Below are 27,515 nucleotides of genomic sequence, written 5' to 3'. Positions count from 1 at the left end.
CACCGAAAATATCTCCGGCAAAAACCCTCGAACAAGCAGAGCACGACGTCGAGATAGAGAACAATGGAACACCCAACCGATAGGACAACACACAGCGATAAGTCTTGGCGTTCATCGTCTGATCCAACCCTGAAATAGGAACCGCCCGAAGCCAAGCAGAGGTGTGATCACCCTGCTGTGATTTCCATAATGCTGATTGTCGAGGACTTAAAGAATAAGCAGATTCTGCAGAAGCGGTAATCTTTGTGAAATACATATCTGCCAATTTCTTCATGAGTTTAGGGGCAGCGACCTCACTAGGATTACTCAAAATGTCAGAATCCACTATTCCATTAAACAGACACAACGCATCCTCAAAGGCTCGTCCAAGACCAACAATGCAAGTATGCCAAAGAATTTGTGTCTGCAACCCAATAGACTGCAACCGAGAAGCAAGAAAAGCATAGTGACGAACATCACCTGCTAAATAAACACCAAGCCCTCCAAACGCAAATGGTAAGGTGGCAAGCCGCCACTGCCAATCACCAAACCCAGGCCCCAAAGCGGTAACAATACGCTCCAATTCAAGAAAGATCGAAGAGCTCCATCAAAAGTGCGCTGAGCTAATTCGGATTATTATTATTATTATTATTATTATTATTATTATTATTATTATTATTATTATTTTAATAGTGTGTGTGTGTTCCACCCGAAGCACCTTTTGGGCTAATTCGGATTCGGAGATCAGTTGTGTGTGGTTAGGTTCCAGTCCCCTTCCAATTGTTGTTGTGGGGATCCACGCGGTCTTCTCTACCATATGCAATCCCAATCACCATTGTACCAACAGTCAATTGGTGTAACCATGTATTCATATTTGTATTCATTATTACGGTTAAGTTGTTCAAACACAAAGTCTTATACGAAGTATATGGTTGGCCAAACCGTGTGACAGGGTTTACTTTGTTAGTTTAATAGGAGTTACTTGATCAGTGTTAAAGGAGTTACCTTGTCAGTGTTATAGGGTTACTCAGTTAGTGTTATAGGGGTTACTCAATCAGTGTTTTTTTTTGTAAGGGTTACTCAGTCAGTGTTAATTGTAGGGGTTACTCAGTCAGTGTTATATGTGTTACTTTGTTCTTTTATAAGTGGTCACACGGTGTAGCTAGCCACACACAAGACTCGGGTTATTAGTCAACTAGTAGACTAGTAGTCATGATATATAAATCAAGCATATTCTTGTTACATAGCTTATAGAGTATGAATTATAAACCTTTGGAGATTAGCTTAAATATACTCTATATCAATGTCATGCTGTATATTTTTATCTTAAGATGGTTAAATATACAAAATAAAAGAGGGTTATCCGTTAATTAAGGGAAAGGTTAGAAATCAAGCAAATATTGCGAAAGGCTCTAGATTATTACTAGCACACGTATATACTCAAATTAGATTATTTCAAGGTTGTAAATAAGTAGAAGAGAGAGAAATATTGCCATTTGATCAAATGAAAAACAACCCTTAACAAAAAAACAGAAAGGAAAAAGAGGGAGAGGAGAAAAAAAAACAAACTTTGAAATAAATATATGGAAGCTTGAATTGGTTTTTATAATTTAATTTCTTAGATTATACAATTTCTCTAAGTGATTCTTCTTATCCTACATCTCCTCTGCGTTCTCTTTTCGAGGAATCGAGGCGCGGAGGAGGTACAACATAAGAAGAATACACACAAAGAGGAAGAAAGAGAGGGGTTAAGGTTAATTAATAAGCTAATTAATTAAGGCAACCGCGAACAAAGAAGGTTAAAATGATGTGGAATCAACAACACCACCACCTTCAACAACAACTATTACCACCACCACAAAATAATGTTGGTGAGGTTAAGAAAAATGGTGAAGTTGCGGTTGCAATTGATAAGGATAAAGGAAGCCAATATGCTCTTAAATGGGCTGTTGATCATGTTCTTAACAAGGGTCAAACTGTTACTTTGCTCCATGTTAAGCAAAGAAATCCTTCCAATTCCTTTATAAGTAATTGTTTTTTTCCCTACATTTATTTATTTATGTTTTTGAAAATTATAAACATGCCAACCTAAGGTTATTTGTTAGAGATATAAGATCAATCAAGATCGAAAAATTTATGTGATATATTTTCCATAGTGATATTATCATAGGAAAAATATATTTAGGTTTATTTATGTTAAAGATAGTTTCCTTCTTATATACATAGATGGCTCTGTTTAGGGTCGGGTTGTGCTGAAAGTCAAACATTTAAATTTTTGGCCTTTGGTGAGGGGTGTTTAGGCTCGTTATGTTTTTAGGCTATTTTGACTGAACATGCATGCCTATTTTACCGAGTTTGGGTAGAAATCTCGGACAAAATGTGTTTTTATGGGTGAACCCTTCTTGCAGAACAATCTATGATCATCTCTAATGGATTTTTATGGAAAGATGTGTTAAATTGTTAATTATGAACAATTTGAAATGTACGTTGCATGGCTGTTACTTGTTACTTTAACCATCGCGTACGAAAAGAAAATAAACATTGTACCATAACAATTTTGACTATTTAAGCCTTTTCTCATATATCATAACATGATACAAAATAAAATGTAACATTATATACATCAATACATGATGTTTAATGATTTCATTATTTGTTGGTTGTCTAATTAATATATATCTGAAAATTCATAATTAGTATATCACATCGTACTTAAAAAGATATAATTTCCTCTTAACAAAAAAAATGTGGCTGTTTACAATGTGTTGCTTACTTGCCTTATGACCAATGTCTTATGCAATTACAGATTCGCCGGCGCCCCTCTCTGATAGCCATGAAGATGTTGCTAGATCCGCCAAGTACTACGCTGAAACTCAAGCTCGGGAGATCTTCCTTCCTTTTCGATGTTTCTGCAGTCGTAAAGATGTACGTTTTCGTTACATGTTCTTTTAAGCTATCTATTGATATGTTGTTCTTAGGTATAAAATTAACTTTGTTTAAGCTTACAATCTTATGCATGATTTTTTCTCCTTAGGTTATATGTAATGAGGTTATTTTGGAAGACATTGACATTTCGAAAGCTTTGATAGAATATTGTCAACATAACGCGATTGAGGTCATGGTTGTAAGTGCTTCATCAAGGAATCAATTGATGAGGTAACATTTGTATAAGTTAACGTTAAGACATATTAAGAATCATCATTTTTTTTTTATCAAGGGGGTAGTTAATGTTTAGACGATTAGACAACCAATAGGGGGCAAAATGTCAATGGTGCTCTTACATGAGTCTCAATAATGTTTGCTCACTAAGGCTATTTACGATATTTTGCCCCCTATTAGTTGCCTAATTTATTAGGCAATTTAGACTTTTTATGTCATGCGCCTCTTTTGTTTTGAGCAGGAGGTTCAAAGGCCCAGATGTTGCAACAAATCTATTCAAAGGTTGCCCTGAATTTTGCTCTGTGTATGTGATTTCGAAAGGGAAAATGTTACATAGTCGATCTGCCACTCGTCCTCTCCCAAGACCTTCTAGCAAAAGTCCGCCACATCGTCAACCCATTCCCAATGGTATCCCTATATATGAATCCCCTATTCGTCCCGGTGGTTATGTTCCAAGAGGTATAATCATTATTTAGGCCGTGCTCTCTTCATTTTATTGTTACACCAATTTAATTAAATCGACTTTCATTGGATATTAAGTCGAAATAAATGTACCTTATATCAAACCATTTTTTTTTTATTTGTGCAACAGACAGAGAAAAGATGCATTTTAACTCAAGTAGGGGCGTTGAAGAAATGGACTCAATAAGGCAAGTGCACGATTTTTACAACGGTTGCATCAGATATTTTCTACCGACTTACCATATATGTGTACAATAAACATCTAACCATCATTTTATTTTTTTGGCAATAGGTCACCATTTACTAGAGGAAGAGCAGCAAATGGCAGGGCATATGGTGAAATTGGTATGCCAGATTCTGACATATCATTTGTAAACCCTTCTTGGCCAACCTATGAGCCAAGAGTCAGTATTGATCGTCCTTCCTTTGATGCAATGGACTGGGGTCTCGCGCCTCGGGCTTCGAGTGGATCGGATGCAGATCGTATGAGTATTGGTTCAGTGGCAGACAGGAAATCAATCGATCAGAATGCCTTACTTGAGTATTCCTCTTCAAATGCTAGTGGTTTTTCATCATCTTCAGTAAGATATCTAACAGAATTGAAGGATAAGATCTCATTGTCTAGGTAAACCATAGTAAAAATTGATTAAAGGTTTGATTTTGATTGAATTTGACAGGAAGATTTTGAGTCTGAGATGAGAAGATTGAGAATGGAGCTCAAGAAAACTATGGACATGTATAATGCAGCTTGCAAGGAAGCACTAACTGCAAAACAAAAGGTGCTCAAATATTAATTTGTTTACTAGGATTAGATACATGTGCATATGACTCGTGTCCGATTACTCGAATTGAATCTAAAATTACATGACTTGATTTTGACTTGAACTGAAATTGACATGACCGTAACCTGCCCAAAAATTAACGTGGCTAATATTGATTTTTCACCCCGTTAAGATGAACTTTTCAAAATATTTTTTTTTTGGTGTTTAGAGAGCCACAAGGGCGGGTGATGAGAATCAATCCCAAGATCTCTTGGAATCGGGAGGGGAGCTCTAACCACTTGAGCTATCCCTCACTCTCAACTTTTCAAAATATGATGCACGAAAATTATACTTTATTTGGAATCAACATTTCTAATTTGGACACACTTTCATACCCGAATCACTCTTTAATACATGTTTCGTTTCCCTGTTTTTCCTCTGCTTCAAAACTTATGTTTCCTAGTTTAGTTTCCCCGAAGTATTGTCTGTCTTATCTTTATCCATTTCCATGCAACAATAAATATTTGAGCCCGAAAAATATGTAGTACATAGTACACTAAGAATTTGTTTGTTTGCTAATTTTATCCTCAGGCAAGTGAGCTTCAAAGATCAAGGATTGAAGAAGATCACAGGTTAGAAGAGGCACGTTACGCAGAGGAAACAGCACGAGCAATCGCGGAGCAAGAGAAAGCCAAGTGTAGAGCGGCGATGGAAGCAGCCGAAGCCGCTCAGAGACTGGCAGATCTTGAATCACAAAAGAGAGAGTTAGCAGAAAAGAAAGCTACCAAAGAAGCAGAAGAGAAGAAGGCAGCACTTGAAGCTTTGAATCACAATGATGTTAGGTATAGGAAATACAGCATCAAAGAGATTGAAGCTGCTACTTCTGACTTTTCTGAATCACTTAAGATTGGTGAAGGTGGTTATGGTCCTGTTTATAAGAGCACTCTTGATCATACACTTGTTGCCATTAAGGTTCTTAGCCTGATGCCGCGCAGGGAGAGGCGCAATTTCAACAAGAGGTAAGTCATGTGCTCCCAGGTGCATTAAATAACAATAATTATAAGTCGTGTTTAAAGAATTAAGTTTTAGCCTGTTACTTTTGGACGGCCTAATATTGAATAAATGTATGTATATGCCAAGATTGTAGGGCCAATATGCTAACTATAATCTCTTACCTCCCCACTCTACTCTCAAGTGTTGACTTGTGTAGCTGAACTGACTGACTTGTGACAGGATTTAGTTTAATAGGTTCTTACCAAAAATAAATAATGCTAACTATACTGAATGGTCTATCATAATTACTATACATCATTGCTCTAAATTATGCACCAAAAGACTAATATCTATGCACAATATCATGTGATGCAGGTTGAAATTCTAAGTTGCATAAGACATCCAAACATGGTGCTCCTCTTGGGAGCATGCCCCGAGTACGGTTGTCTAGTCTACGAGTACATGTCTAATGGAAGCTTAGAAGACCGCCTCTTTTGTAGAGATAACACCCCGCCACTCCCATGGCAACTAAGATTCCGTATAGCAGCAGAAATCGGAACAGCATTACTCTTCCTTCACCAGTCAAAGCCCGAGCCACTAGTGCACCGCGACCTTAAACCAGCCAACATCTTACTAGATCGAAATTTTGTGAGTAAAATCAGTGACGTTGGTTTGGCAAGGTTGGTGCCACCATCTATAGCCGATACTGTAACACAGTATCGAATGACTCAAGCAGCTGGAACATTCTGTTACATCGATCCAGAGTATCAGCAAACCGGGATGCTAGGGACTAAATCGGATATTTACTCCTTAGGTATCTTGTACTTGCAACTTATCACGGCTAAGCCAGCTATGGGTCTAACTCATCATGTACAAAGGGCTATCGAAAGAGGGACTTTTCGAGATATGTTGGATCCGTACATACATGATTGTCCTTACGAAGAGGCCTTACAATTTGCTAAACTTTCGCTACAATGTGCAGAGTTACGAAGGAAGGATAGACCTGATCTTACACAAATACTTCCTGAACTTAACAGATTTAGGGAGTTCGGTGAAGCAAATATGCCCACCGTGATGTTTTCTCCCGTACCTTCAAACTCGTCGTATAGGCCAAGTCAAGTCATGACTATAAACAATGTAAGTTCTACACTATCCCTAAATAATATGTCACATTTTATTTTTGTCACTAAACACGTACGTACATGCTATAAGGACTAATGGTCTGTTTGGTTTCAGTATTCACAGGATAGTGAAAACCAATCATTGCAATCGACGGCATCTAGCAACAGAAGCCAAACAAGTGTTTCATCTTCATCAGGAGAAAAATTGTAGCATCTACAAATCCTTTTTACTTCTCTCTCTCGTTCTCCAATCGTAAACTTATAACATTTGATCAATGTAAACTCCCTAGAAGCTAAGGCTAGAATTCGCCTAGTCCTCCCTACCCATGGACCGCCTCTTGACCACCAAAGAAACCGTAAGATGAACAGAAAAAAAAATGGATGCGTCCGAGGTGGTGTACTGGTGTTATGCATAAGCTAAGTTGTGATGAAAAATAGTGGGAGATTAGTACATTTTTCAGATTTATGTTAAGAGTTAAATACTATTCGACTTTGGAATAGAGTTTTGTATGTACATCAATTTTATTGACAGATAATTCCATTGTCTTTTTAGTCCTTAACTTATAGTTGTGGCAAATTAGCAATGTATCTATAAACAAAAAAAATTGATGTGCTCACATCAATTTCATCAGTGTTGGTTTGAGTTGTGGAATTTGTCAATGCATCTTTTCGGAACATATTCCCTTGATAAGGCTATAAAGAAATGCTTTAACTACAAATGAGTAAAAAGTAGTAAAAATAACATATTTTTCTACCAAAAAAATACTACTATATGAACATTTTACTTTGTGGATTTGTTTAGATACCTAAATCAAATTATTGACTTTCATTTCCCATTTTATATACTTCCACCGTTTCTTTATATTTGCTACACTTTCCTATTTTGGAAATTTATAATTAGTTGCAACACTTTCCATTTTTGACATTCTTTTCTCTCCATCTCTCTCCTACCCATAAGGGTCCATCTTATTTTTTTTCTCTCTCTCTATCCTCTTAAAAAAACTATCTAGGAGACTGTGAAAATAAAAGTGTAGCAACTAAAAAAACGGAGAATGTCTAAGCAATTATTGTTCCTAGCCTTGACCACGATTTTGTATTCTGCAAACACCAAAACAGCATGGTCAATCTCTATTCTCTTAACACAAAACCCGAAATTATTAAAAAGGTACTGCAGGCTAGCAGTGTCCGGCAGGCTGAGGCCCTCGGATTAGCCTGCACAAGCCTACTCCAGCGGACCATGCTACCCAATGCTACCAACTCGGACCAGTACAAAGGTAGAGCTAGAGCATAAGACGATAACAAACAAGGGACCAACACGACAACTTTCTGCTCAGCTAACCCAAGAAGAATTAATGAATATATATTCAATATTAACAAATTATCCACACCGTTCCAAGAATTTCATTTGCAACCACGGATCCAACCCCTAAAAAAAAAAAGAAAAAAATACTAGTTGAAGGGATGTCTTGCCTATTTAAATGTAAACAAGTATCCTAATAACTAGAGACTATCTGAATTGCTTGAGCAAGTCTTGGTTCTAAATCCAAACTCCCCTCCCCTCTCTTCCCCAGGCAGAATAAAAGGGGAAACAAAGACGAGGATGTCTAAGCAACTATTGTTCCACAGGATCAATGCAGTAAAGAAAAAACAATCTCAAAATGCCATACACTATTGCCCTTTGTCCATCTGATCAGTTCCTTGCCCCAATGCATCAGGTTCCAAGCCTTTCGCAACGGAGTCTTCTAATGCCTCCAGGAAAGAAAGAACAGTAAACTTGTCTGCATGTACGAAGAAAACAAGAATACAGTCAACTTCAATAATTAAAGCTTGTCTGGGGCTTGCCCCTCGTGATCACCAAAAAAAATAATAACAACAATAATTAAAGCTTGTCACACAGCAGCACTCAAAATCATTGAACTATTCAAAACTGTTATTAATCAGTAGACAGATATCCTGATATATAACTCAGACAAATTTCTGGTTTTCTGCGGACAAGTGGTTGAGCAGAAAGCCTCAGGATTGAAAGACAAAAGAACGAAAGGCATTAGAGGAAGGGACGGTGCAGGTTGCTCACATTTACTCGGGTCAATGCCAAATTGAGCCAAATCTATTTGGCCTGTCTTCAGAACCTACAGAAAAAAGAATGTGAATAAACAATACATGCAAGAGGGGTGGGGGATGGAAAACAGGACAACCTTTTGATGATACAATTCAATCAAAGGAACAGGAAGACATGTTCTTACATAGGTGAAAGCATCAACTTGTTGGCGGAAAGGAGCACACTGAAGTACTTCTAACAAGTCATGACGCGACTGTTGACCCTGTAATCTCAAAGATATAAACATTGCCCTGTAGAAATATAGTAAGCTTAAAAAAGTAAAAATATATATTTACCTCTGGCAAATATGAAGCCAGGCGTTCTTCAATAGGTAAAGTCTCAAGCAATGGTAATACCAGATCAGGCTTCAAAAGATCACCTAAACCAAAGCCTGTAACAGACAGACAGCAACAATAAGCACAGCCATTATAAGACTAATCCTTTTTATCTGATTAGATGAATGATATACACTTATATTCACATACTATCCAACAGTGAGATCAGACATACACAGACAAGCAGCAAAAGATGAACAAAAACCACAAAGCTAACTGATTCCCATAAAATAAGGCATCCCTAATCTACAGATGACAAAATTCTCCTATGCAGACTGCAGAGTGAGGTAAAGACTAACAACTGTTTCAAAAAAAAAAAAAAAAAAAAAAGGTAAAGACTAACAACCATCAATGAATTTTCCCATTTAAATGACAATCAATATACAGCCATGAAGCAGATAATGCATCAGACTGGGTAACACTTGTAGCATTTTATTGAATCGAAGATGGGCATTACCCTTAGTGATGTTACAGCTACAAACATTTTCTTCAATACCTTAATTACAAAATGCTAAAAATAGCAGCATAATTCAAAAGAAAAATAAGTCATACTTCTTTAATACGAAGCCGATATAAACCGGGAAAATAAAATATTTAAATCACTTAAAACAACTCAGTAACAATAAGAGAACGGACTCTATAAAAATATAGATAAGTCCTTCATATACCAGGAGCAAAGACTCAAGCTAAAATGTTTGATTTCCAAAACATTCGCACAACTACATATGTAAGTGATATATAAATCTAAATGAAATGTGTGGTTACCTCCATCAGGATCTTCCATATCATCTACAGATCCTACAAGGTAGCAGATAAGAGTTTAGAAATGAGATCATAGGAACTGGGGGGATGGAGAGGGGAAGGGGGAGAACAAAGGAACAGGCCAAAATTTGATGGTTGAAACAACAGTGTTTTTAGAAAAAGATACCTGCAGGTTGTAGATTACTTAAAATCCTTTGCAAATCAGACATTTTTACTGGTCCAGGGGCGGAGGTCACATCACTCACTACTTCACCTCCCATGCTAGAGCCAATCAAATTACCAGCTCTGCAATTTACAAACAAGTATATAAAGATTTAAACTACATCCATTTAACAATTATTGTCCTTGCCAACTTTTAAAAAAGACAAGTACTTAAGATATGAACATATAAGAATACAAAGAGATGATGGTCAAAACTCAACTTTAAATCCATTATGGAAACCGGAAAACGATTAGTAGGGAGTAGCATTGGTAGACATCACAGAATGTTCCGAAATGCTGACATGAGCAGAGTCCAATTTACCAAATCTATACTACTAGAGTTGAACCATTACAGGCCATAATACTACAAGCCATATAAACTTCAAAGTAACATTAGACTCCTACCCAAAACACAAGTTAGTTTAGCCCATTCCTCTCATCCAAAATATAAATGCACCATGCTACAAAGGCAAAATTATAAACCATTACTGTTATTGTGCTCCTTTCTCTCTTAGAATTCCAGAGCATCTCTCTCTAAAAAGTCAAAACACCTTCTTTCTAAACTTAACATTCTAAACCTTTCTCTCTGCTTCACTACCTTCACCCCCACTCTCTACCCTGTTTCACCACTTCATGGCAGATGTTGGGGATTTTCCCCCAATCAACCATAATCCTTTTGCCTTTTCCAATTGAAGACAAATGAGACCAATAATCAGACCAACGGCAGACGAGAAGCTCAAAGCTCATGCAGATGTAGGCCGTATGGTTGTTGGCAAATTTAAAGACGGGAGAAACAAAGACTTTAGTACTCCCTCCGTTCCCTTACGTTTTTTACGTTTGGAATTATGCGTAGTTATTAAGAAATTGTGTAAAGTAGAGGTATATTGGAATATTTCAATGATTGAAATTACAATTTTATGGAAAAAACAATGTTGTGCATGTGGGGTGAAGAAATTAGAGGAGAGAGGAGAGAGAAAGTAACAATAAGTGTTGAAAAACCATTAAAATAGTACAAAATGAACAATAGCACATGGAAAAGTAAGGACTTTTGAGTATTAAAATTACTCCCTCCGTTTTTTTTATATGCATCACTTTGACAATTGCACTATTCACATACCATGGTTGACTTAATTTTTTCACTTCTAAAAAATAAATTAATGTTATTATATAATATATCATTAGATTTGTCATAATGTCTAGTTTCATAATATAATTTTATTACAATTTTTACTAATGCACAATTAAAGATATTAATGGTCAAAGTAACGTCTCGGCAAATGTGCCGGTCAAACCGATGCATATAAAAAAAAAACAGAAGGAGTATAAATCAAGGGTAATTTTGTTCAAAATTTATGACTAAAAAAGGAAAGATACTGAATGTAAAGAATAAAAAGAAACACCCTAAATGGAAATGTAGAAAACAAATAGGAACGGAGGGAGAAGAGAAGAAATTAAGGCTTGGGTGTTCTCAAACTGGCGAACAAAAGATCTGGTCACAGTGAAGCAGAGAGAAAGGTTTAGAAAGTGTAGCTCTTACTAATTCGCCATGTGTGACAATTCTTGAAGTGTTATATCAACGAGAGTAGCTCTTACTAATTTTTTTTTTTTTTTTTTTTTTCAATAAATCAATGGCAACTTTCCAGGAGGCAACTCACTAGAACAGAACTATGCAAGTTATCCTAGACAGGAAAAATTAATGCAAAAAATGTGTACTGTTTGAATTTTTGGGTGTGTAATCTTCAAGATATACATTATCTCATCTCGTAAAAGCAAGCACTTTTTATTAATTTTTTTTTTTTTTTTTTTTGGGCATTTGAAATAGAAAGAGAAGCACTTCATTGTAATACTCCCAAATACTGACATAAGCAGAGTGAAGTTAAAATTAGACAACCAATTAATAAGTAAAGGCCAGTTAAGGCCACAACACAGCAAACATTGTGGTCATTTGGTTAGATACACACTTTCCTAGCATTAGCAATTCTTTGTATTTTCACTTCCTAGAAATTGAGCAATATTGTTTGGTTGAGCATAGGAAGATAGAATTCCCATGGGATGTTCTATTTATATAGGTGGGATTAGGTAAGCAATTTCCCTCATTATGTGAGAATTAGAATTTTCCTAAGTTTCGATTCCTATGCTCATGTCAACCAAACAATATTATCTTTATTTTTAAAAATGGGGTAGAATAGATTAACATCAACGTAAACAATATAAGCTTCTAGATTTTAGAAAAGCAGACTCCCGTGAATTAGAACATCAACCAAATAAAACCATACTAACTTCAACAAAACAATGTAGCTTTTAAGAAGTCTTTTCATCTCGAACATTGATAAGTTTCCCAGTTCTGCAAGTATTCTTATTCCAACTGTGTATGAAAATTAATACATACATGATGACCTCCCTTGAAAGCAAGCATCTACTATCATTTTTCTTCCGTTAATTTTCCCTTCTCCCTTTTCTCTCTTTTTATGCAAGGTATAGGCACATTTCATTCTCAATGCAATATTGTAATGGTTGATCATGAAGTACAAATCCCCTATGAAATCTAAGCCTATAGTACATCAAATTCTCAGAGAAAAAAATGTACCTAGATGATATATCATCTTCAACCATATCCTCGGTTTGAATGGGAATAGATGCTCCAGAATCCTCTTCAGCTAGAAATTCTACAATAAATAAATAATTAATAAAAGACAAAAAAGATGAAACTCAATAATTTGTCAACATGGTTAACATAGATTTTTCACTGTCACTCTTAACAAAATGAATTCTAATACTATATTGCAACTAAACAGGATGACTGAGACAAATATCATGCACAGAGACCTCTAATTGGTGACATTTATCATCTTCAAAATATCCCAATTACATAGGATTGTGTAGGATGTCTTCGAAAAACTCTAAAAAGGTGAGGGTCGAAGTCCAGTAGACAGCGAACAGTGAACAATGCACATGCATAGCAAACATGTTTGGTTTATCCACCAACCAACAATTATAGATAAACTAAATTACGAAGGGAGAGAAGAGAGAGAAGCAGATGGATTCCAGGACAAAGGCCAACATCATTCTTCCAACAAAGGACTTTCCGTTCTCCACTCACCTCGCTCTTAAAAGATAATTTCTTGAACCCCATAAATTTTTATTTTCTCTCACTCTACAAAGATGGGTTCTTGGCACATAACCTCTTGCAAATTGCAATACTATATCATCCACATGAGTTCCTGCCAAAACCCATCTTACAACAGATAAAACAACTTAACACCAAATAAAATGTCCAATAAAAAAATTTTCTTCCTTAGAACCAAATAAAGCAAGAGAGAGAGTGTCTACAGAATGGGTCCACATGCTTTCTTTACTGTTCCAGCCTTCAATGTATGCACCAATGTTCATATTGAAATGCTCCTAACTGTATGCCCCATTCCTCATAAGAAAAAGGAAGGAATACATGGTCTCACTACTTTTCTCTTTCAACAAATCCACCCAACCAAATATTTATAAAACGGCAATTACATATTTACATGCATAAAAAAAGGGGGCAAATGGAATATAGTTTAGCTCGCAACTCCTGCCGTTTCCGGTACCGGGGACGTATCAGGGACGGGTACGGCCTAGATACATCCCCGAGGCATCCCTTTGAAAAGTGGTAAGGCAAGGGAATTTGGGGACGGCAAGAAGATGCTCGGAACGTTTCGGGGGCATTTAATCTGTTTATTTGACGTCCCCGTATGAAGCCCAGCCCATCTCAAAAAAAAAAAAAAAAAAAAAAAAAACCAAATTCACTTACCTTTGATTTGGATTTCTGATTTCTTCAAAACCTAAACATTGAAGAAGGCACGATTGACTACCACTGTGACCCACCAGTGATAGCGACCCATCACCTTCCATGAGCAACGGACATCATTTGTTGGAGACGACCCACCAACGTTATGTGATTTAAGATTTAATTTTTAAAAATAAAAATTGTTTTTTCTTTTTAATTGTTATGTAATTATCATGGGTTATTTGAGTTTTTTTTCTTTTCCTTTCGTTACAGTAGCATTTTGCCAGTGAGATGTTTTTTTAACTTTTCTTTTTTTGTTTAAATGGTTATGTGATCTAAACATTTTTTTTTAATTTTGTTTTTTCTTTTAATGGTGATGTGATTATCATGAATTATTTTAATTTTATTTTATCATAGGATTATGTGATTACTCTTCTCCGGCCAAGATGGATCCACACTTTTAAAGTAAAAAAACAGAGCTATAAACTGAGAAGTGATAGTAATTGGTAATTAAGTACCTAATGGTCGATTAAGGTGATAATTTACTGAGTGACATAGTTGTTGATCATCCTCGGCTTTTGGCTCCTGGAATTAGTTCAGCAAAGAAAAGTTAGCAAGGAATAAAAACTTAAACTAAAAATTCTACCTCGGTCATCAATGCACCAAATGAAAGAATAGTACAACTCACTTGCATCCAGAAAAAGAATTTCCTATCATCGGTGTTAAACTTCAATATGTAGACCCTTCCAGCTGCTTGTTCAACCTGCATATTGAATATAAGGCTTTAAACTGTAACCATGGAACCAAATTAAACATATGTAGTATATTTTGAAGAAAAAAAAAATCCAAAAAGTTGAATCAATATTAAAGAAAAGGAAACATACCTTCTCAAAAACTGCCTCCTCTGGAAATACAATCTGGTCCTATGTCGCATCATTAAGGAACAACAGGGGCATCCCAGCAATGACAAAGAAAATACCAAAAAAAAATAAAAGCATAGAAGCTCATTTGGTGGGCAGTAGCAGTAATACCAGTATTGGTAGTAAACATGCATGTATTTCACAAGGAAAGCCACTTACATATCCATGGCAATGCAACTGTAACCCCAAGTTTCTCTGAGTGTGTGTTCCTAATGAATTTTCATACCATTTCTAGAGATGGTATTGTGGGCAGAATAGTAAATACTTAGTAGTGGTAAGAGCATTGTCATGGGCTTTTTTCTTACAAATATTACACATAGATTCATAAATGTTGCCTTTTACCAAACAGACTGGTAACGTACAAGCATTTGGTATAATAAGAAAATATAATGTAAAATAAGTTAGCAAGTAAATGGACCACACTGGTATAAATAAATGAAGCATTTATAAACTGAAGATTCAATGATCTACTCAGGTTTGCAAGCACTCCATCCATAGTAATCCAATGCAATAAACAATATATGCTAGGTCGTATTTATACTGAAATACAAGGATCATACACAGCATGACATACAGCATTTTACTAGATCAAGGGAGCATCAATAACCCTAAAACTAAAAAGCATTTGATAAAACGCTGCCATAAATGAAAAAACACAAACTGTGTTCACTCAAAGCACTTTACTACAGCTATCTATAATTGCAAGCCCCCTATACAAAAGCCTCAATAACCAGGATGTTCCCAACAAAATAGTCAGCTTTTTTCCTTGCATGTATTCAGATAGGACTAAAGAAACCAGATTTATTGATAGATCTAGCAATGCCGGCTACTTCATTCTAAACAGGACAAACTGCAATACTATATAAAAGGCTGAAGCATTAGCGTAGTGTCTTAGAAGGTGTATGAAAAGAGAGAGGTGTGTTGGTAAGCAATGAATACCATATCTATTACCTCTTATATATATCCTGGTTGACTTTCTTATCTCATCTAGGACCCACTTTGCTTCCATAAAACAACTCATCAAAGTATTACCACTATAATCCTTAATCTCATCCTTTTATGTCCTTTTATGTCCTTTTCTCCATCATTTGAATCTAATTTGCCGTAAACATCCTTATATACCTTAGTCTTAGCCTCTCGAACGACTTCTCTTGCCTTATCATTAAACCTTAGCTTCTATATATTTTTTAGCAAATTTTTCATCTCTACATCCTCCTTAAGACCAAGTAGCATTCCCTCTTCTTAAAAGCTACTTTGATATCTTCATTCCACCATGTTATCCTTGTGCACCGGTGGTTTGCCACTTAAATTCCACAAATACCTCTTTTGCCACTCATGCAAATACAAATGGAGTTAGGGTCCTCCTTTAATACACAACTAGTAGATTTAACAAGTTATCTATCATAAGTTCATACCCTTAATATATCTATCATAAGTTCATATCCTTAATATTGACCCATCAAAAAGGTATAATCCTCTTTAGACACAATTCATTGTGAATATCAAGGACTAGAAGTCTATGTTGCACTTTCCACTGACATTACCTTATAACCAAAATAACTACCTTTTTAGTCATATGATTGTGCAAAGTCCAAGATTGCTTCTCCCCTTCATTCCTTACTCCATGACAAAATCCTCCATAAACAATTTAAAAGCCATAGCAACATATCCCCACATAACCATTCAAATCTCTAGTTCACTCACTATATAATACCTTGTATCACAAAACACTCCCTTAAGAGCTTCCTTGGGGGAGTATATGCACTACGTTCCCAATCTCTACCACAAATGGACTTGCCCTTATGATCTTATCCTCTTTTCACTAAACCTCAACTACATCTTCAAACAGTCACTCATCGATAGTAACACCAAATCCATTTCTAGTCTTAAGGACTTTGGAGTGCTAGGCCTTACAATCTTGGTTTTAAAAAGCACGCCTCGCTCCCGGGAACTGGGAAATGGGCTTTAGCTAGGCAAGGCTCGGTCACCTACGAAAGGCGCGCGCCTCAAAGCGCCTTTGGTAAGGTGCGCCTTTGCGCCTCAAGGAAAATAACAAAAATTTAATTTATAAATTGAAGAATGGTGGACATTTTTTCAAATTCAGACTACCTTAGCTTTACATATATCATTATTTAATTTATTATAAATCTTTTTAATCGGTATTAAGTACAAGCAAAGGAAATAATTTGAAATAAATATATAAATACATGCGCCTTGCATACAAAAGGCGCACGCCTTCGCCTAGGCTGCAAGGACCATTTGCGCCTTGGTGCGCCTTGCGCCTTTTAAAACTAAGCTTACAGTCTAACCTCTCTTACTCACTTCCGCAAGCCATGTGAAGTCAATCACCCTTTTCTTCATCACTTCCACCAACATGACTAACCTGTAAGTGGCCCTACGTTTCCAAGATTGTGTGATTCTACTGGTCTAAAAAAAGAAGAGTAAGGTTGCATGACTTGCAAGTACAAGATTCCTACTGGACATTGTAATAAGTGTAAAACTCCACAAGATAACAGCAATCAATGTCAAAAGTGTCATATTTAAGCAGCAAAAGCTGACAAAAAATGTTAGCTTGGTGGACCCGGCAATTTCAATGTCCAGATTCATGATCTTAATTATCACACTTATACAAAGAAGGCGCAAATTCTGTATAGTGTGAATTCTCTTCCTACTGGATCATGCCAGGGTTGACTAAGCACAACCCCGCTATTCACAGGATGTGCCGTGCTACACTTTTCAAATGGGGCAGACCAGGATATGGTCGGTCCTACATGCCTAAGGCAGATTTTGTCATGCCACTGTGTTAGACAATTACATTAGAGTGTGGGCCATGCTTTTCATGCGACTATGCGAGGCCTAAACAATGCCATCTTTATATGATTCATATATCAGCAGCTTTGAAAAGACAAAAAATGCATGTATGGACCAAAGGAAACATATATACTACGGAGTATAAATAGCCCCTTCATCCGGATCACTAAAATAGTAACACGTTAAGGCTATTTTTACTGCATGAATCATCCAAGCCAGAACACAATCATTTCATGAAAAAAGATTTAGATGTATCATTCCTCATTCCATTTTGCTAGTCTGTTTCACACTTTCAAACAGCAAACATTTTTCCCAATACACCAATAAATGGTTAAGTAATGTAATGTTCTCCAATCAATCCCTAAAGAAGTACAAATATCAAATCTAGAATGATTAATAACGGGAATACGGGATGGACAGGGTATATATATAGTTGTCAGAATTAAGAACAAAGACAATAATATACCTGATTTGCTCAACCAGCAGTGCCAGCACAGGCATTATCAGAACACAGCTAAGAACATAATTTATGTAAAACACGGCTAAAGGATACATCTTCAATCACATTTTGCACCCGATCAAGCCACATAAAATGGACCAAGCCCTCCTCACCCTAAGGAAAACCATAATTAATTTCAGTAATAAAATATCATGTGGCAAAATCATTTAAACATATGAAGAGAATTTCTAAATTAAGCTCCAATGCAAAACATTTTCCACATATGTCAAGCTGTAATACATACTACTCCGTATAAAAGAAGAATGGAGCAAAAAGTTGTTAGGTGAAGCATACCCGGGCAATCCTAACTAGCCCTTTACGAGAATCTGGGGTTACACGTTTTCCCTCGAATAGCATTTTACCAGCACGAAACTCCAGCATAACATCCTGTTCAATCAAGTCCTCAGAAACAATTGGAACATTCAAAAAAAAAAAAACACACAGGTGCAGAATTACAAATTGCAATAAATCAAATCTCACAAAAAGCCACAAAATAATTCATTCCAAAATCTATCCAGAACGATATAGACCCATAAATCACTCCACTAAATGAAAATAAAAAAATTCCCAAACTCAACAATTAGTACATGTATTAAGTCATCTTTCTCTTTCAACAATGCATACAGCATAACAATATAGACAAGGTCATTGTTATATATGTGTGATATCCAAACATGAACGTGTTTCAAAAGGTTCAACTTACTTGTACTTTATTTTTATGTTAGGCGACCCCATATCACCACCTTATCCCCCTTACCTCACAATATTTACACATTCTTCACTCTCTCTTAATCTATATCCACTTTTTTCTTACATCCACCCACCCTTTTATTCCATTTCTCTTACATTATTAACCTTTTTTCCTAACACCTACTCACTCTTTCCAAACTTTCCTATCAACAAAACTGGGTCAGAATTTCATAATCGGAGGGAATATTTTATTTTGGAAATGACCTTGCTTTCGTAGAATCAGAACTTCGATGCTATGTTTATTAAGATCATAATGTGATGCATCATGTCATATGGTTGGTGCTAGATTGAAATCAAAAGATTAGAGTGCTCTAGGAATCATATGGGATGCCATATCCAGTATAAGAAAATGTTAACCCCCTTAGTCCCTTAATATTTCATAAAGTATCCATCTGACCTAACTAAGCCCAAACTACTTAGCTCCTAATATCTGAAATTATAAAGCTTTTACTTCTTAGATCCCTCATCAAGGGGACAAAATACTTTATCAATAAATTTAATAATTTAAAAAAAAAAGTAGCCAGTACCATACATCAAATATATTAGTATCTTAAAAATAGGAATACTGTCAGTATCATCCAACCCATTAATACTCGGGATACGATATACAACTAAATACAATCCCTAACAACACCCAAAGCAATGCCTCAATCAAAGAAAAACAGAGAAACAAGACAATTCTCTAAGAAGTTAAAAGTAATTTTAGTTGTACTCTGAAAATCAAAACCAAAGCCTGCTTGCTTGAGTATCAGGCTTTTATCGTCAAACAACCTTGAAGGCGTTGAAGCTAAAAACCATAATTCATGCTTCAAAATTATAATTCAAAAACCTCATATTCTTTTACTATCAAATTATGAAAACCCTTCCAAATGTTTATCAATTTTAAAACCCTTCAAACCATTTTTCTCTAATGTCCACAACATAATGTTCCTCCACCCCCCAACCTTCCGTCATCCAAAACAAAAAACACAAGCTTCACTAATCAACTTAAAACACCAAACCCAGCATAAATATAAACCAACTTCCCCCACAGATAACAAAATTGAACCACAAACTCAGCTACCTTAACTGGTTTTTTTTTTTTCTTTTCATTCTGTAATACAGCTTTAAAGCAAATTTTTACCTGAACCCCTTGAGATGCATGCTCAGAAGATGCCATAGTTCTCTTCAATCAACCCGTTTCTGACAAAACAAAATCATGGGTATTAAAACCAATCGCACAAAATCAAAAACCCAATACATCATCTAACAATGCATTCATTCATGCCAATTGCAAAGAAACAAACAATTCCTGTGCAGTGGCATATCCTAGGCAGGCGGCAGGGGCGACCGCCCGGAGACAAGGAGAAAAGGTACATTTTTACAATCAAACAATTAAGGATTAAAATGAACAACAGCCTGGACACATTAGCAAGACTCAATTATCAAATTGGACTCCAAAATTCACATAAAATTCTTCTCACTAAAGAAAATTAACCTGAATTGCACAAAGCAAAATTCTAGCAAACACAATCAATCGTTATAATCATTCACAAATTCAATAATTAAAACCAAAAATTTAATAATCCACCTTAGAAGAACCCTAAATTGAATATACTGAATCAAATTAATGATAAACCCTAAATTGAAAAACTGATATTTGATGATTCTAAAAATAAAAGAAAACATCTTTACCACAGAAAGCTGCTTCAATGAAGGAAAGAAAGCTCAGTAACCACTTCAATGGAGAATTCAGAGTAAGCGCTTCAATGGAGGAGAGAGAGTGTGCAACGTTATATAGTGAAACGTTCCTAAGGAGAAAAACAATTGAAAACTGAGGTAGGCTATGTTCTCTGTTTTATCTAATTTTCACTAATTTATCTTATTTAAATTTAGACACGGTTTAAAATAAGTTTACACTAAAGTAAAAAATAAATAAATAAATAAATAATAAAAAAAGCCTTGCTCAAACTAAAAACTTTCATACAATTTTTATTTTTTCCCCTCAAAAAAAAAAATTCAATTTTTATTTTTTTTTACAAAGAAATTTTCATACAATTTTATAAAAATTAATTAAACTTTTACTATGAAGTTCTAATATAAAATAATTAAAAACGAAGTTTGTAAATATATTTTGCAATAAGTTTTTATTGCGATTTAACTTTAGTTTTTTTACATGTATATTTTGCATTATCATTTATTATTTTTATTAATATTCATCATGAATATAATTAAAAATGTTATTTTTGATGGGATATCATAGAGTTAATACAAATTGAAATTACTGATGTTTGATGAAAGTTGCACAACAGGGACTAAAATTTGAGTTGTCGCATGCAGAGTACTCAACACAAAAGCAACCTACTATAACAGGTTACCAAAGCCAAAAAAAAAAAATAAATAAAAATAAAAAGGAAAATTAAATTTCTGACATTAAATCAGAAGGTACTAATATTTGGTGATTTTCAATGATGTTGGCTGTATCAATCTACTCAACAAATTTTCCCGAAATAAAACTCCATTAAAGCAACTCAAATACCTCCATTGAAGAAGAAAGATTGCTTACACAATTCCTAGCAAAATGCTAATTTGACCCAATATATCATAATCACCATCGTCAATTTAAAAATTTCGATCACAAGAAAGAAATTCCCAAAATAAATATCTAACACTACTACTAATTATTTCTACTCTTCAAAAACCCACAAATTCAACCACCTCCATGAAACCCACGCCCACATATCCGACCACCCTCACGAAAAACCCACAAATTCAAGCACCCCCACGAAAGCCCTCAAAAATCCGACCACCTTCACGAACCCAGGCCACCACCCTCACGAAACCTAGGCTAACACCCTTGCGACAACGCCCTCATAATTCAAACCAGCCTCACAAAACCCAAGCCACGAAACGCACCGTACCCACGAAACCCCTCACAAACTCGACGGAAACTACTACGAAAACCACACAAATCTGATGAAACCCGCCTTAAATTTTTAGATAAAGATGATTTTTCAATTTTAAATTATGAATATGAGAAATGTCCTGATTGAATGAATTGATGAAATATTGATTTTTTTTTATAATTTGATGAAAATGTGTTGAATATTGTTGATTTTGTTTTTTACTTTGTTTAGATGAAAGCTTAGGTTAATGGTGGTGCACAAGTCATAAGGAAATGGTGATTTTCTAGTTCCAATTCTACAACGTAACTCAGTTTTTTTTTTTCTTCTAAAGAATTCAAATGGGATAACCGATTTTAGCAAGTTACCACCAGAATCTTTACCTCTAGTCATGGGTTCAGTACCCTACCTCAAACTTTTGTAACTTTAGTCCCTTTTGTGCAACTTTCATCAAACATCAGTACCTTCAATTTGTATTAACTCGGATATCATATTGATAATCTTAATTTGAAACAATGCTACCTTGTTATAATGAATTAACTTTCACAAAAAAAGTAAGTTTTCAAAGTTTACTCGCCTAAATTAAAACAAACTTAAGTATCGTTCATGAGTTTCTCAAGTGAGTGAGGGATAGCTCAAGTGGTTAGAGCTTCCTTCCCATTTTTTAGGAGATCTGCCATGAGCTCGATTCTCACCCTCGCTCTTGTAGCTCTCTAATTGTAGCTCTCTAAAAAAAACTTAGTGACATTCAAACCATGCATAGACCTCTAAAATTCAAGGTAAGTCTCTTACCAAGTTACCCAAGTCTTGCTTGGTAAAGTTCCTTCAATTCATGTAATCATTCGGGGGTCATTTGGTTGCTTGGATCATGTGGAATGGATTAAAATTGAGTTATAATCCATTTTATGTAGTATATTATTTGGTTTAATTTTTTAGTAATGAAATCTCATGCCTAAGGGGTTCTAGCTCTTCCCATAAGAATCACAATCCATTCTATTAATGAAGTATATATAGAATCCATTCAAATAATAAAACCAAATAACTTTGAACTATTATGGGTTTTGGAATTCATACCTCTCTAGTATGACATTTCATAGCAATCCATTCCAATTTGATGAACCACACACCCCTAAGACTTCATCACAAATTTATATATTTGCGATGTCAAGTTCTTACTACTACGTTTTTATTGGAAAATTAAATATGCAAGGAGACACACACAAGCGCAAATAAAAAATTCATGGTCTTAATTACTTGAAATTGAAAAAAAAAAATTAAACCCAATGAATTGCTATGACGTGGGACATCACTGTCCTAATTAAAAAGGTGATTCCATCGGAGTATGAGTGCGGATTTTATTCAATGAACACCCTTCAAGATTAGCACAACACTACAAATTGTGTGCACTCACCAAGAACGATTAGAGTAACAGTTTTGACATGAATCAAGAGAGAGAATGAAAACCATTGTATTGGTGGTGGTTATTTAATTGATTTTTAACTAGCTTTTTGGCCCGTTCAATGCACGGGTTGTTACTTGGGTTAATTTATTTTCATATGTAGGTATGCTTTATTTCTATAACTTAAAAGGAAAAAAAAAAGTTATGATAGAACTGTAAAGAAGATGAAGGAATATAGTTAGATTTATATACATAAAGATTGTGGGATATGAAATGACATATTATTTAAGATTATATTTAAAGTCTATGAGATGAAAAGAAAAATTTTATTATAATTCATATATTTATGTAATGCGTTTTTTTTTTTTTTATTATTTTTTTAATAGATGTAATGTGTAGTTGTGTTTTAATTAATTGAACTTTATTTTACTATAGTGGAAATGAAACACTTCACTTTCTTAATTGAATTTGCAATTTGTAGAATGCATAAAGACTTAAATATAAATATTAAGGGAGGTGACATGTGGCATATGGGGTAATGAGGAGGAACTAGAAATGGAGGAAAGTTAGGCATTTACAAATGCATAACAAGGGGTATTCATGTAATTATACATATGTACAAACGAATGCATATTCTGGTATCATTGAATGATCAATTGATACCACTGAATATACAGTGATACTATATATGCACATAATGGTATTATATATGCATAATTAGTACCACTGAGGATTCAATGGTACCATATAAACTTTCAGTGTAACAATCAACATGTGGTCCCCTATCACGTGATACAATCCAACCAAAAAGTATGTGGGGTCCACCTACAGACCTCTCTCTTCTTATATCTCTCTATCATGTGTTTAAAAAATATTTTAATCAATGTTATGCATTTACAAATGTTTAACTTTCCTCCTTTTAAAATACCTCGGGTAATGAGTGACTTATGATGCCACGTGTCATTTGAAAAAGTTGTGGTTTGTGCTAGTATAGACTAGTATAGATATAGACTAGTATAGATAGATAGATTTTTGATATTTGTAATTTGGGGCAAGAACCTAGCATTAATGAATGTCGAGGATCTTAATATCAAGTTCTAACTACTCCCTCCGTTCCTAAAAGTTCGATTCACTTTGTATTTGTGTGGTCTCTAATGTATATCTTTGACCATGAATATTTTCAGCTATATATAAGTGAAAATGATAAAATGTTAATGTTTGAAAATTTTATACTAAGGGGAATTTAATAATATAAGATCCCTCATGTTAATGTATTTCTACTATATGAATCATAACATGTAGTCAAAGAAGTTTTATTTTGACCACATGAATAGTATAAGAGAGTCAAACTTTCAAGAACGGAAGTAATATTTAATCAATAACATAATGCTAAAACAGACACCGGGGGTGACACGTATCACACCTTGGTACTGTTTTTTCCCTCCAAATTTAACCAAATTTTTTTTTAGAATAATTTTATAATATAACTTATAATATTATTTCAAATCTTTTATATGATTTTTGTAATAAATATTTTCTTTTTTATTTAGTGTTCTTGATTTTTCCATACTCATTTACCTAAACTATTAGTCCTTTTTTGTTTATTGATTCATATAATATATATTAACGAAATTACTTTAAGCTGATTATTAGAAGATTTTGCCAAAAAAGTAATAAAATAAAATTGTTTCATATAATTGATATTAATGAAATTACTTTAAAACTAAGATCACTTGAATTTTTCAGCGTGTTTTGTGTGTGGCTGGCCACACCATATGGTGCCGATTGTAATAGAATTATTAGAATAAAGTAACCCATATAACACTAAACGGGTAACCCCTGTAAGTGTGTAACATAACTTTTTTTTTCATCTAAAACATGATATTATATACTTCGTAGTAATCTTTTGTTTTGCCTTTTGTATAGTGTATGATAATATAATTACTAAATATTTGATTGGTATGTTTCATCAAATTTTATTTGTTAAATTTAATTAATTTTTTTTTAAAAAAAAAAACTGGATATACCGTGCATGGCACGGAGCCTAAGCTAGTTTAAGACAAAATTACAGCCATTGACATCAACTTTGGAGGATTTTGCATATACTAGCACCAACTTGTTGTATCAATTGTTAAAATGAAACCAACATGTTTAAAAAAGAATGTATTTAACATAATGATCAAAGAGGGACCAAAAATTTCATTTTAACGATATTAAAAATTAATTTCAGCATTTATAAATTAATTTTAAAAACAAATATATTTAATAAATTAAAATTAAAAAAATAATAACCCAAACTAAATTTAAAAAACCCCAATTCTCCTATATATCTCCTCTTACCTCTCTCATGTCTCATCTCTCATCTATTTCATCTAATGCTTCCCTCTCTATGTGCTTACTTTCCCAATATTCATCATCATTTTGTAGAAATTTGTTGTCAATGTATGATAATTATTGTAAGTTTATCGGTCTTTAAAAATAATTAGTCATTTATGCAAAATTGAAAGGGTAATTTTGAAGAAATCAAAAACAGTACATTTTTATTCATGTTTGAAGCATTTAATTGCTAATCATGAAATTACTTGAATGTTAATGAATTTTTTGGCTTTTTTTTTTTTAGTGAATAGGGGATGTGTTGTAAAGGTGTTTTCTAAAAAAGAGATTATATGAAGATATGGGGAAGATACGGGGGAGTGGGCAGTAAGATGAAAAAACAGAAGAAAAGAAGATCAGAGAAAGATTATTTGGGTTCTTTGTCTCATTTTAATTTATTTTTTTTAATTTTATCTCATCAAGACAATTTGTTTAATTTTTAAATTTAATTATAAATGATGAAAATGATTTAAATATTTTTGAATCAATTTTCCAACAATTAGGCCCACTTCAATGTCATTAATGCAAATTTTGTTCTTATTTTTAACAAGTTGATGTCAGTTCAACAAGTGGTATAAGTTGGTGTCAATAAATGTAACTCACCCCCATAGTTGGTGACTTGGTGTCAATGAGTGTAATTTTGCCTAAATGGTCTATGTGTTGAAAATCATCGAAACATGCAAATAGACACACACCAACACAAATGAAATGCACATTCTTACTTGAAAATGGAGAAGATAATGAATTGTTATGATGTGGTAGATCACACAGCCTAAAGGCGATTTCGTTGGAGCATGTGTGTAGAATTCCACCAACGACCTTCCTTCTTGATAGCACAACACCTTTTTTTTTTTTACACGTTTAGAGTGTCACAATGGCAGATAATGAGAATCGATCTTAAGATTCCTTGGAACCAAGAGGGAAGCTATAACCACCCGAGTTATCCGTCACTATCAACACAACACTGACAAATTGTAAAGACTCGCAAATAAATAGTCGATTTGAGTAATAATAATGTTGACCTAGAATCAACAGATATAGAATGAAAAGCACTGCAATAATGGTGTGTTTATTATTTAATTTCATTATGGTATCAGTAATTAGGGGCAAGAATCAAGCATTAATGTATGTGGGGGATTTCAATGTCAAGTTCTAACAATTAAATCATGCAAAGAGATACACAACATACAAACACAAATAAAAATGAATGATCTTACTAGAAAATGGAGAAGACAATGAATTGTTATGGCAGGCAAAATCATTGTCCAAAAAAGTGATTTTTTCATAGCAAAGACCACCCTTTAGGATAAACACAACGTCGTCGGCAATTGGGTATGTGCACTCATAAAGATCCGATTGAAGTAACAGTTCTGGCCCAAATCAAGAGATAGAGAATAAAAAAAATTTATTGGTGGTGATTATTTAATTGATTTTTGCTAGCTGCTAGTTGCGATTTGGGCAAGAATCAAACATTAATGTATGTGGATGATTTCAATGTCAAGCTCTGACTATTGAATTAAATGGCCTGATTGTTTGAAATTAAATATGCAAGAATACACAAACAAACACAAATAAAAAGAACAATCTTACTTGGTGAAAATGATCGAAGAAGGCAATGAACTTCTATGACGCGAGAGATAATTAACCTAAAAAGTCATTTCGTCGAGCACTGGTGAACTTCAACAAATGACCACCTTCAAGATTAGCACAACGCCAACAAACTGTGTGCACTCGTAATAAATTGAATGGGTAGAATATCAATTTTGACCTAATTCAAGGGAAAGAGAATAAATATATTATATTGGTGGTGGCTACTATTTAATTAAGATATGATATCTGTAATTCGGGGGAAGAATCAAGCATACATTAATATGTATGGCAGGGGCGGGGAGACTGTAATGTCAAGTTCTAGCTATGAAATTAAATGATCTATTTTTTGAAAATTGAACACACAAGGAGACCGACATTGCTACTCTAGTGGCTCGCAATTGCTACTAGCATGGCGGCGGCCATGGTCGATAGTGGTGTTTCTAAAGGCGGTGGCCGAAGAAACTTAACATGGAAGAGAGTAAGAGCCATGAATTTGAGAGGAAAAGAGGAGAGAGAAAATTTTAGGGTTTTGGATCTTCACACAATTTGGGGATTTTTAGGACTATGGTCATGAAATTGGGGTATATAGGGGTAAAAATGATGTTTTCTTTGCCATAAATGATAGAAAATGACCTCCTCGCCCTTATTCTAATTAATTAA

At 34.5% G+C, this 27,515-nt stretch overlaps 1 protein-coding gene and 1 pseudogene across 1 annotated transcript; one reads left to right on the top strand and one right to left on the bottom strand.

The window, feature by feature from the left end:
- The first annotated feature begins 1,783 nt into the window (after positions 1-1,783).
- LOC145594052 (U-box domain-containing protein 52-like) lies at positions 1,784-6,686 on the top strand (annotated as a pseudogene).
- Positions 6,687-7,810: 1,124 nt separating this feature from the next.
- LOC145596018 (26S proteasome regulatory subunit RPN13-like) lies at positions 7,811-20,429 on the bottom strand. The gene is made up of 14 exons (XM_081652451.1): positions 20,286-20,429; positions 19,735-19,793; positions 18,156-18,248; positions 17,916-17,975; positions 14,516-14,554; positions 14,320-14,394; positions 14,150-14,216; positions 12,459-12,537; positions 9,837-9,955; positions 9,674-9,706; positions 8,870-8,964; positions 8,719-8,796; positions 8,550-8,604; positions 7,811-8,253 (listed from the first exon to the last, which is right to left on the bottom strand). Exons 2-14 carry the CDS (start codon positions 19,768-19,770, stop codon positions 8,144-8,146), a joined length of 939 nt encoding a protein of 312 aa, XP_081508577.1. The 5' UTR covers positions 19,771-19,793; positions 20,286-20,429; the 3' UTR covers positions 7,811-8,143.
- Positions 20,430-27,515: the final 7,086 nt, after the last annotated feature.

This window comes from Chenopodium album, chromosome 19, assembly GCF_948465745.1.
Source record: "Chenopodium album chromosome 19, dcCheAlbu1.1, whole genome shotgun sequence".
Lineage (NCBI taxonomy): Eukaryota > Viridiplantae > Streptophyta > Magnoliopsida > Caryophyllales > Amaranthaceae > Chenopodium > Chenopodium album.
This window is presented reverse-complemented; position numbering and strand designations above follow the sequence as displayed.